The sequence below is a fragment of the Ciconia boyciana genome, chromosome 25 (genome assembly GCF_034638445.1).
Source record: "Ciconia boyciana chromosome 25, ASM3463844v1, whole genome shotgun sequence".
Classification (NCBI taxonomy): domain Eukaryota; kingdom Metazoa; phylum Chordata; class Aves; order Ciconiiformes; family Ciconiidae; genus Ciconia; species Ciconia boyciana.
Genome location: NC_132958.1, coordinates 4,360,642 through 4,372,630, shown reverse-complemented (window position 1 = coordinate 4,372,630; position 11,989 = coordinate 4,360,642). Strand labels below are relative to the sequence as shown.

Below are 11,989 nucleotides of genomic sequence, written 5' to 3'. Positions count from 1 at the left end.
TTGGGAAGCTCTTCGGGAAAAGAGCCGAGAGCCCGGGGAAGGCAGCCAGCAGGGAGGGAGCTCGCCCGGGCGGGAAAGGCCTGGGCTGAAGTTCCTGTTTTGCTTGATTTGGAGCAGGGACTTGAAGCTGAGTCTCCCATATCCCCCGCTTGGGATGAGCACCGGGCCGGGCCGGGCTGTGTCTCCTGGCACGGGTAGTCCTCCCGGCAGAAATCGGGACACGTTCCCCAGGCCCCTGACCACGGGGAACAGAATTGGTAGGGCTGTGGCCAGAGCCGTCCTAGGTGCAGATGGGGAAACTGAGGCACGGTACCTGCAGACCTACTCCAGCTCCAACGGGTGCAGAGCCAGCTGCGCTGTCAGGCGTCAGCAGAGGACCCTCACCTTGCTCAGGCCGATGCTCAAGTTAAGCGGCTTTGTCTCCGCAAACAAGCCACCCCTGTGGCTGCTCCGTTGCGAGTGCCCGTGTGCATACGTTTATCGGGCAGAAAGGCAAATAAACGCAGGACGAGGGGGAGCTGAGCCGCAGCGGCGTGCGCACGGGTGGCTGCTCCCATCCTGGCTCCAGTGCTGTCAAGCCTGGCAGGAGTTTGCTCTGTGCCATACCTTCAGGTACCAAAACCAGGTACCAAAACCATCCCCAAAGCAGCAGGCGGAGGTCAGCATGGACTGAGGACCTCCTGTGGGGCTGGGAATTGCTGTGCCAAGGTGCAGATGTGGGGGGATCGGCCTCCTGACCCCTCCTGGCCTTGCTTTTAGTGCTGAACAGTGGGGAGGGATGCTCTAAAGGAAAAACCCTGAGCCTCTCTGCTACATCACCTCCCTGAAGCGATACAGGCTGGGGCCCTGCTACCGATTTCTGTAGCCCAAGCAGGCTGCGCTTGTCCGCAGGTAAGGCCCATCCTGCTTGTGCAGATGTGATTTTTCCAGTATCAGGAGGAAGCCAGGCAGGTACCCACACGCACTGTGACTTTCCAAGCACTGAGCAGCGTTCGGTGCGTCCCGCCGCTCCCCGCTAAGCTGGAGCCGGGTTGGAGGTGCAGTTATGTTCCCACATCCCTTCCTTCCCTGTATGTCTGCCCCTGGGGAAATCTGTTTGCCTCCTTCTTCCTCACCTAGTCGTTAATCTCTTCCTACACGGAGGCAGGTTTCCTGCAAGCGCACTGAGCAGGCCTGTTTGCCATCGACAGCTGACGCAGCGCTCAGGAATTTGCTGGGTAGCTGGCAGCACATCTGGACTTGCCCCGTGCATGGTGCTGCGTAGCTGTGTCCCGGTCAGGTATGCAGCAAGGGAGGCTCCCCCTGCTCCGGCACACACCTGAGCCGTGCTGGGGAGCGGCCGGCGGCTCCCCCAGGCCCCACGTCAGCTCCTGCCCTTCTCAGTGCTGAGATGGAGCGGGGTCGGAGAAGATGGGAGCCCATCTTCTCCGCGTGTCACATCACAGCGTGTGCCTGGCTGTATGGCGGGAGAGCTGCGGCTGTTCCCTTCCCAAAGTCAGCATGGGAAACCAGCCTGGGTACAGCATTAGTGTGCACATCCCTGCGTGCACACAGAGCCCCAGCAGCAGCGCAGGGAGAGGCAGGTGGGCCCAGCAGGACCCCCAGGAACAAGAGGACTGCAGGTCCTCAGGGACGGGGACTAAACCAGTCTCAAACTGGTCTGTGCACCCATGAGCTGGCGGATCCCCATGGGACCGGGCTCGCGTCCCGTGGACGGTCACGCCGCGGTTGCCAACCTTTGGCACGACTCAAGGAGAGCGGCTGGGGCTCGGCGCCGGGGTTTGCTTTGCTCCCGCTGTGGGAGCCTGGCCGGCGCCGTGTGAACAGGCAGGCGGTGCGAACCGGAGCAGCGAGGTCTGCTGCAGCCCTGCCTTCCGCCGGCGTGCGCCCGAATCCCAGCCCTCGGCTCCCACTGTCAGGGCATTTGACACCGAGCGAAAATAGTTATGCCAGGGTGGAGCACGGGAGAAGCGAGGTTTTTAGCTCTGCACAAACCGCAGGGCTTTGATTTATGGAGCTGGCGCTCGGCAGACGAGATCCACCCCCCTGCTTTTTTTAATATTGTTTCCTGGCAGCTTAGTTGGTTTCTCTGCTGATTTGAGCAATGCTCCCACAATCCTGCGGGTGCCTCGTTGCCTTGAAAGCAGTCAGCTGGAATTTGCTATTTTAGGACCTAAAAATTGAAGAGAGGAAGAGGAGGAGGAGGAAGAAGAAGAAGAACAAGAACAAGAAGAAGAAGAGCAAGAAGAAAGTATATTCATGTAAGCACAGAGGAATGGTTTAGCAGGATTTCACTCAAGGGGAAAAGGCACAAAAGAAAATTATGATTCATTTTCAGTCGAGCGGAGCTTCGTGTTTCTATAGTAAGTCATAACAAAACAAGGCGGCAAAGCCAAGAAGTTATTTGTACCAGATGGGCCAGCGGTTGTATCTGCAGCTTTTCAGGAATCATCCTGACTTGGGCAGATTTTGCAGCCAGGAGCTCAGGAGTTCAATCATCATGGGGGGGGACAGGGTGGCAGGGGGGCCGCAGCCCCGCTGTGTCCCTTGGCTGTCCCCAGCTGGCTGGGGGGGGGCTGCTGTCCCCCAGCCTGCATTGCCGCCCCATCGGCCTCGTGCTGGAGCGGCTCCTCCTGGGCTGAAACTCGTCCTCCCCGGCTCATCGTCCCGTTCATGTCAGCACTCGCCCCGTCTGCCGTGTCCTCGCCCCCGCAAACGAGTCTGACTACGTGGTGTTGCCTCACCTCCCCGAGTCACCTGGAAGCTTTCCCAGGGCAAGGGTGCCCTGGCGAGTCCTTGTAAAGGGCCCTCGTGGAGATCTGGGTATTGAGGAGCGCGGGGAGGACGCCCAGCCCCTGCCCGTCCGTGGGGTGCTGGGGCAGATCCCTGCCTGCATCCCGGAGGGGCTGTCCTGCCAGCGCGGCGTGGAACTTGGATTTCCCCGATGCTGGGAGCTGAGCCATGGTGGAAGACCTCCCTGCAAACATGCCCCTGTCACCCACCTTCATTAACGGAGAGATTAAAAATTCCTCCAACAAAATCCAAGCGAGAAAAATTAAAAATAATCGACTTTTTGCACCCTCACTGCAAACAGGCGATGAAATACCAGCAACTTGTTTCCTTGGGGTAAATTGGGGCAGAGAGCGGATGAGGTGCTCGCCTGCCTCGCTCGAGTCTGGCACCTCTGCCTGCTGCTGGCAGTGCCGGGACCGGCTGCGTTCAGGGCACAGGTAGTGGGTGAGTGAGTCAGTCCCTGATCCCTTCCACTTGATACTAGTCTTTCTTAATCACTTAGCGTAGTCATCCTGGATGCAGCCCTAAGTGGATTTGCATGGATAGATTGAATGAGAGTCCCTCCTCCCTTATATTTTAGGATAAAAGATAAGCAGAAATGACAAAGACAGGGTTTTTTCCTCTTTTTTTTCCTAACAAATTATTTACAAATCCATTGAAATTGGATATAACTTAGTTCATACTAATTTAATGCTCTTAAAGGGTATTTCAAGATAAGAAGATCAGTGATAAAAGCAAGAACTAGGTGTACTTAATGACTTTTTCCCCTACAGAGCTATGAAGCAATATTGGAAGAGTGAGACAAGCCTGGGAAAAGGAAATGAACCTGCAAAATGCTCCGGAGAGTTGGAGGGCTCAGACGGTACCCGGAGGAACAGGACGAGGATGCTGGTAGAATAAATAGTACCTTTATTTTTGCACATGAATCTTAAATAGCAATGCAGGCACCAGACGTGGAGCCAAGCCGGGAAGCGGCGGCGGCACGGGGAAGGGCCATCCCTGGTGCCGGGGCCGGTAGCCGGGCAGGGTGGGCCAGGGGGCTGTCCCAGCACAGGGGGGTGTCACGGCCACCCCGGTACGGGGAGCAGAGGTGCTCTGCTTGCATATGCCCTGCTTTGCTTCCCAAAACCGCATGGCCGGGTATTTCCCTTCCAAGTGGGGAGAAAGCGGCAGCAGGTAAAGCCAGCTGCGGTGCAGCTTGCACGTGAGAGCGTTGCTGGGGGGCTGCCCAAAGTCTGAGCCTTTCTATAGGTGACAGAGCGGGGACTTGGGGCTTCAGGGCTGGGGTATGCCCTGGGGATTGCTGAGCGCTTGGGAGCATCAGCCCTCATCCCTCCCAAAAACCAGCTCCTTAGCAAATCGTAAGCTGAAAATGCATCCCTGCAGTAGGTTCACCTTCCCTGGAAGCGTGCACGGTCTGCTGCAGGGAAGTGCTGTGCTTGGCCCTGCCCAGGGGTTTGGAGATGAAATGCAGCAGAGAATGAGTGTTTGGTGTTTGATCATTTCGGCTGGGCAGGTGGATTACAATGACAAAAAGCCTGTGAACCTGCTCGGCAGAATTGCGGTGGAGCTGCAGGGACATGTGTGTGCTCTCATATCTTGCAGAACAGAAAAGAAGCCGGCTTAGCCATCCTGTCGGTGGGTAAATACTACGGTAGCGATCTGCAAGATAGCGAGAGAGGAGCTTATGTATGTGGCCAAGGAGGCTCTTGGCTGATGCTAGTGGTGGCTACTCATGTGTCATGCGGGCTTTGCTTTAAGCTTTGCAAGGCTGTTGTGAGGGGGTGATGCATATTAATCAGCTCAGCCCCGCCGTGGCCAAGCCACCAGCTGATATCCCTGACGTGCCCACGATATTGTCCTCATTGTGCTGCACAAAGCGATTTCCAGCCAGGGCTGGGGATATTTCTTGTTTTGGTTGAGGTGGAGAGGAGAATCCATCCAGCTAATCCCCTCCGACCGTACCCTTCCTGACGGGGTTTAAGGACAAAGCAAAGCGAGGTGGCACCGACGTGACACTTGTCAGCACTCCTCTGCGCTCTCCCCTTGCACGCTCCATAATTTTAGGTAAAATAAAGCCAGTCAAAGCTGGAATGAAAAGTAAACTCCACGTGGCTTTCCCAGCCCAGCAGCAGACTTTCACTTGGTGAGTTCAAGCCTACTTAGACCGGACTTTGCTCTCGGCTTCCTTTCCTGAAGCCCCGAGAAGCAGCCAGCTGCCCTGGTTTCGATCCCAGACAGTTTAGCAGCAAAAAAACCCAAAAGGTCATGAGAAAAACGTATCACATCTGAGCTTATAAAGGCAGACTGAAATTTCCTCTTCCACTTCTGGGATTCATCCGCTCCTTTCCCATTAAAATTGATGATAAGAGCACATCTCAGCTCCTTGGTAGCTCTTCAGCCTCTTCCTTTGCTTGATGCTAAAATAGAGACAAGCCCAGACTACGTCCCCAGAGCCTCAGAGCAAAGTTTGCTTTCACAGTTAAACAAAACAGCTTCCTCTGCCCGGCGGAGTTGCAAAACAGCGACAAGTCACCGTGTGGTTCTTGGCATTGATCTGCAATGCTAATCTGGGTATCTGTTAGCTGGACATCCCGATCACACCGCAAAGTCTTGCTTGTCTAGTCCAGATCTCACGCAGCAACTGGGAATTCTTCTAAAGCGTCATCCTGGCGTCATTTCATTACAAGAGCTCTGATAGTAAACAAAGTTTCTAGTCCTCAGGGCCAGAAAGAGAAGCTGGAAAATTTGGCTCCTCGGGGCATTCAAGACAAAAGGCAGATGTACACAGACCCTCAGATATATTATCTTTTAGAGCACCGTGCGCTCCAAACCTTGCTTCTGATTTGCGGAGGGAGCTGATGGATGGTATTTCAGTGGGTGAAGGTGGGGAGAGCAAGTGGGTAATCCCAAGCTGCAGGCAAGAGCTGGAGCCGGGCATTACATTTGGGATCAGAAAGAAAAATCAGCTGCAAAGCTGCAATCCCCCCAGCCCCTGTGCTGTCCCGACCCCGGAGCTCAGGCGGGGTTTCTCACCGGGTAGAGAGGAGCAGAGGTTTTCCTTCTTGCAGCCTTTTCCTCCTGCTCCTCCCCTCCTCCTCAGCATTACTCACTGGGTTATGCAATGCTTATCTCCCAGCCCTGCACGCATGCCAGTAACCAGTTGGGCAGCAAAAAAATTCTGCTGGAAAAAGCAGTTTGTCTGACTTGCCTGCCTCCCTCGCTCCCAGGACTCATCCCGAGTATTGTACAGGCTGCTTTTCTACCACTTACCAGGGGAAAAAAGAAGAGGAAAAAGGGCCTGGCTTTCTCTTGGGACTGTTCAGTGTGCTGCTCAGCTCAGTTTGCTTCTGCTTCATTGGCCTACAAATCCAAATCCCCCTAAATAATTCAGCAAAGCTGCTGCGCTGCAGGTTTAAATAATTCATCCCGTACCTTTGAGGAGGGAAATGTGGTTACATCACCCTTCAGAGCAAAGCTTTTGGGGCCTTTCCACTCCCTTCCAGAGCAAAGTTTCCCTCTGATCAGGCCAAGATGCTCCTGTTGGCAGGGCTGCGGGAAAGGCTGCCGTGCTAAGGGCTTTGAAGGGACCTGGATCCCACGCAGCCACCAAGGGCTGGGATCCCTTGCGTCTCCCTTTGCCCTGGGCACCCGAAGCTGGAAATGTTCAGGGCAAAGCCTGGCCTCAGCCAGGACTTCCCAGGAGAGGGGAGCGAAGGGGCAGCGCAAGGGGCTATTCCTGGGGGCACCGGAGCCGGGGAGCGGGCTGTGCCACGGGGGGCTGCACCCATGGGTGACGGCATCGCACAAGCTGCGCTGGCTGTGCCCTGGGACAGCAGAGACGCGTGCTTCTCCTCTTCTCCCTTCGGATGTGTGGGATCTTGCTGTGCAGGGAGTGAGACAGCCTGGTCCTCGGGCTGTGCAAGGGGAGGACATGGGGGAGGACAAGGGGAGGGGCAGCCGTGGGGGGGTCGAAGCTCTCGAGCAGCCGCATGTGGAACACTCGTGTTGTTTTCTCAAATCCCTTTCGCCCGAGATGACTCTCCCACGGGGAATCGTTGAGCAACTCATGTCAGCAGCCGGCTGATTTCTCCATGAGCAGACATATGTGCCTGCTTTTCCAAGGGGCTGTTTAAATTAAAAATTCCCCATCAGTGGCTGGGGCAAAGCGGTGATCATGAACCCAGCTGGGGACAGACCGGCTGCAGGGGGCATCTGTGGATGTGGCACACACATGGAGTTGTCCCTATATATTTCAGTTTCGGTGCTCGGTGTAAGTAGCACCCGCCATACATGTATCATGCTGAAAGGATTTTGCTTAGATATTTATGAAATCCTTCCAGGCCTGAAGCGCAGCCAGCGCCAGAGGTGTGCCGAGCTCTGCAACCGGCACGGGGTGGGGGCTAGCGGGCCGGCTTGGGGAGCTTTTGGGGGTGACACCGTGCCACATCAGGCAATGGAGAGCTGGATGGTTTTGTGACTTAGAAACAGTAGAAAGCAGCAGAATGCTGACGGACGCTTTTCCCTACTCTGCCAGTGCAGCCCCAGCCTGTGTCCTGGACCCCAACCCCACCCCAGTCTGCACCCCGGCCCCAAATGTGCCCTGGCTTGGCGAGGAAGCAGAAACGCAGCTTGAGGTTCAGACTGGGCTGAGGGTGACAGCATTTCTCTCGGAGGAAATGGGGGTGAAAGAGCTTGAGCAAAGGCAAGGAAAAAACTGATTATGCCCTTCCAACTGCTCAGGCCCTCTTTGTTTTCCCGATCAGCAATGCCCCACTCTGCAGGCTGCCAAAAAATCACCTAAATCCCCAGCTGGTCTCCTCATATTTCCCATCCCTTTCTCCTCTGCATCCCTGTGATAAAAAGCCGCCATACAGCTCCTTTCCCCCCATACTCTTCCTCCCTGGTGTGGGGCTGGGCCTCGGCCTTATCTCTGCACCGAGTAATTTGATTTTCACGGTGGTGGAAGCGTTGGCAATTACCACAATAAAAGATGAGATTTGCAGCCAAGCGGGTGAGCGTGCCGGCTGGGCTGACACCACCATCACCCTCCTCTGTAGCTCAGGGGTTCCCCAGCCTCCTGGGCATGTGTGAACCTTGCACTGGGGAATATTCTCCCCCCCAAAAAAGGCAAGGAAGCGTCTCCCCTTCTCCTCCTCCTGCTCCTTCACTCTGCACATGGGACAGCAGTGGGACATGCTGCTCTCACGATCCCCTGGGGACTGGGGCTGAGCCGGGGTTGCAGGAGGGGACGCTGCTGCCCAGGGGCCCCTTCTCCCCACGCTGACGTCTGCAGCAGCAGAGGCAAAGGGGCTTGGACAAGATCCCTGCTTTTGGGTTGACTCGGCGTTGTTTGCTCCACATCCCAACGGGGACGTGATGCCCCTCGCGCTGCCGCCTGGCCCGGCCGCTCTTTCCCAGGCGCGCTGCCGCTCGTGTTTATGGCACCCATAAAACCCAAATGCACTTTGCAGTTTAGCTTCATATATTATAAACTGTAATCCAAACCCCATAAAGGAGCGAGTCCTTTGCATAATGATCACATATGTCTTTTTATGTGCTTTTATAGCCTGCCAGGGCTGTGGTTACAGCAGCTCTTCACCTCGCAGATATGCAATTAGAGCAGCGGGAGCGGCCGGTCGGGGCTCGGTGGACCCGTCCCCTGTGGAGATGCCGGTCCCTTGGTGGGAGGATGAGCAGAACCGGGGGCACCCAGCAGCCTGGGGGGTCTGCCCTGGGGGGACCCGGCTGGGCTGGGAGGTGGGAGCCCCACTGCCACGGGGAGAGGGGCTGTGCGGGACACGGCTGCCGCGGTGACCCCTTCCCGAAAACGATGCTCAGATGCGGCCCAGGCTGAGTTTTGGGCCAGGACTGGAGGATGTGGGGTTATTTTGCCACGTACTGGAGGGAATCATGGTGTGTTTGTGCAGGGCAGGAGGCTGCGAAAGGACGCCAGGAAGTATTTTTAGGGAAGTGTGTTTTTTTTTTTTTAAATCATGACTCAGCCCTTGTCTCTGCTCCAGTACAGTCATGGTTCAGGAGTCCTCAGACCTGAGCAGAGATGAAGCAATAGCAGTCATCATTCGAGGGTGACTCCGGTGACCTGTTCATCTGGTGCATGCAAAACCCCCTTGCATTTACCCTTGCCTGCACCCACAGCTGGACCCCGCATCCTGCCTTTACTGAGGCTCCCGGCGGGCTCCCGGCACGTTTTGGGCATCAGTTAACCCCAGCTCTCTGTGCAGGATCAAATATTTGTGCTGTATCCCCTGCAACTAGATAGAAAACAGCCCCATGGAACAGGGAGCATCCACTGCTGAGCTGAAAGGAGAGCTTTCGTAATGAGGTTTTATCCCAGCTCAAATACAGGATGTTTAAACTGGGTTGAAAGGCCCCACAGGGACAGTTTGGGAGATGCAGCACAGCTCGGCGTGAGAGCCTCCCCTGCTTCATTTGGGGAGGAGCAGGAGTCAGCGCATGTGAAATCAGCTTTAGTGGGGTCCAAGAGCTCATCTCCATTATTTATTTTACCCTGGTGTGAGATACCGATTTGGCTACACTGTTGCAAATTAGAATCCCTTAAATGAACTGAAATAACTTATAAACACAAGCAGTAATCCAGGGATTTATTGAAGTGGGGTCTGCGTAAACAGATATACAAACTGGTTTCACTAAATCAGGGCAAAACCCGAAGCAGCTGTTTTTCTCTGCTTTTTCTCCACAGTAGTTTAAGCCAGTTTCAAGTTGATTTCAGCTAAGCCTGGTCGGGGGAGGCAGGAGACCGACACTTTCCCCATCCTTACTCGGGCAGCCGCTGCTGCAAACAGCCCAGTGACCCATCAGCAGCTCGGCAGGCTCCCTCTCAGCTCAGTCCCAACACACACCTCCTGGATTTGCACATCTATCGAAGATAACCGTGCCCAGATACCAGCCTTGAGGCCCAAGAGCTTGTAAGGAAATGCCATTTTTTTTCCCCAAGAGCCCACCCCAGCAGTCACAGCAGCAATGGGCCTCTCAACCCAGGGCAGGAGGCTCAGGTGTGTAAGAGCTGGTTTTTTTGGAAGACAGGGTGTATTGGGTTTGCATGGCAAGATTTGGGGGGGGGGCTACAGGGGTGGCTTCTGTGAGAAGCTGCTAGAAGCTTCCCCTGTGTCTGATAAAGCCAATTCCAGCCAGCTGCAAGTTGGACCCGCCACTGGCCAAGGCTGAGCCCATCAGCGATGGTGGGAGCCCATCAGTGATAAAATATTTAAGAAGGGGGGAAAAAAATGCCTGTGCAATTGCAGCCAGAAAGAGGAGTGAGAATATGTGAGAGGAACAACCCTGCAGACCCCAAGGTCAGTGAAGAAGGAGGAGGAGGAGGAGGTGCTCCAGGCACAGGAGCAGAGATTCCCCTGCAGCCCCTGCTGCAGACCATGGTGAGGCAGGCTGTGCCCTGCAGCCCATGGAGGTCCACGGTGGGGCAGGTGTCCACTGCAGCCCGTGGAGGTCCATGGTGGGGCAGGTGTCCACTGCAGCCCGTGGAGGTCCACGGTGGGGCAGGTGTCCACTGCAGCCCGTGGAGGTCCACGGTGGGGCAGGTGTCCCCTGCAGCCCGTGGAGGTCCACGGTGGAGCAGATATCCCCTGCAGCCCGTGGAGGTCCACGGTGGAGCAGATATCCCCTGCAGCCCGTGGAGGTCCACGGTGGAGCAGATATCCCCTGCAGCCCGTGGAGGTCCACGGTGGAGCAGATAACCACTGCAGCCCGTGGAGGTCCACGGTGGAGCAGATAACCACTGCAGCCCGTGGAGGTCTGCAGTGGAGCAGATATCCCCTGCAGCCCGTGGAGGTCCACGGTGGAGCAGATATCCCCTGCAGCCCGTGGAGGTCCACGGTGGAGCAGATAACCACTGCAGCCTGTGGAGGTCTGCAGTGGAGCAGATATCCCCCGCAGCCCATGGAGGTCCACGGTGGGGCAGGTGTCCCCTGCAGCCCGTGGAGGACCCCACACCGGAGCGGGTGGATGCCTGAAGGAGGCTGTGACCCCATGGGAAGCCCACGCTGGAGCAGGCTCCTGGCAGGACCCGTGGAGAGAGGAGCCCACGCTGGAGCAGGTTTGCTGGCAGGACTTGTGACCCTGTGGGGGACCCACGCTGGAGCAGTCTGTTCTTGAAGGACTGCGCCCCGTGGAAGGGACCCACGCTGGAGAAATTTATGAAGAACTGCAGCCCGTGGGAAGGACTCATGTTGGAGAAGTTCATGGAGGACTGTTTCCCCTGGGAGGGACCCCATGCTGGATCAGAGGAAGAGTGTGAGGAGTCCTCCCCTGAGGAGGAAGGAGCAGCAGAGACGACGCGTGATGAACTGACCACAACCCCCATTCCCCGTCCCCTTGCGCTGCTGAGCGGGAGGAGGTGGGGAAATGGGGAGTGAAGTTAAGCCCGGGAAGAAGGGAGGCGTGGGGAAAAGGTGTTTTAAGATTTAGTTTTTATTTCTCATTACCCTACTCCGATTTGATTGGCAATAAATTAAACTAATTTCCCCAAGTCGAGTCGGTTTTGCCCGTGACGGTAATTGGTGACTGATCTCTCGCTGTCCTTATCTCGACCCACGGGCCTTTCATTGTATTTTCTCTCCCCTGTCCAGCCGAGGAGGGGAGTGAGGGAGCAGCTTTGGTGGGCACCTGGCGTCCAGGTGGGTCAACCCACCCACAGGGGATGCCCACAAAAGCAGAGCCACGAGCGTGCAGGTACCCCACAGCAGAACTGCAAGGGCTAATTGGGAGCAGAGGGCAATTAGGGAATTCCTGGCACCTGGGGAGCACCCAAGGGTGATGCAAGCAGGGGTGGGATGAAGCCCATAAAAAGGCTCCTGGGGAGCATGGAAGGTTTGGCTGCAGGTGGAAAAGCTGGAAGGTTAGGAGCTGTGGCAGAGCCTGCTGACCCAGGTAAGCGCGCGCGTGCTCGGGCGGTCTGTGCTGTTGCTCTGGTTGTTACCGGGCCGGGTTAAGGCAGGTACGGGTAGGACAGCGTGCTTTGCAGTCCTTTCTCCTGTAGCAGGACAGAGTGGTTCCCAGACACAGAACCACCTGAGCGTGTGGGTGTTGTTCTCTGGTTAGGAACTAACAGCCCAGAGGAAAAAATAAAGTGGAAACAGAGATGCAAACCCTTTCCCTGCTGGTCTCTGCGTGCTCTCCAAAGTGTGGGGAAGGGAGA

General features: G+C 56.1%; 1 protein-coding gene across 1 annotated transcript in view; it reads left to right on the top strand.

The window, feature by feature from the left end:
- Positions 1-2,216: 2,216 nt before the first annotated feature.
- The window catches only part of XPO7 (exportin 7), a 325,319-nt gene continuing 315,546 nt past the window's right edge, over positions 2,217-11,989 (top strand). The window contains exons 1-2 of the mRNA XM_072846206.1: positions 2,217-2,261; positions 3,567-3,684. Coding sequence (XP_072702307.1) covers positions 3,571-3,684 — 114 coding nt within the window. The 5' untranslated portion in view covers positions 2,217-2,261; positions 3,567-3,570. The remainder of the gene's footprint in view (positions 2,262-3,566; positions 3,685-11,989) is intronic.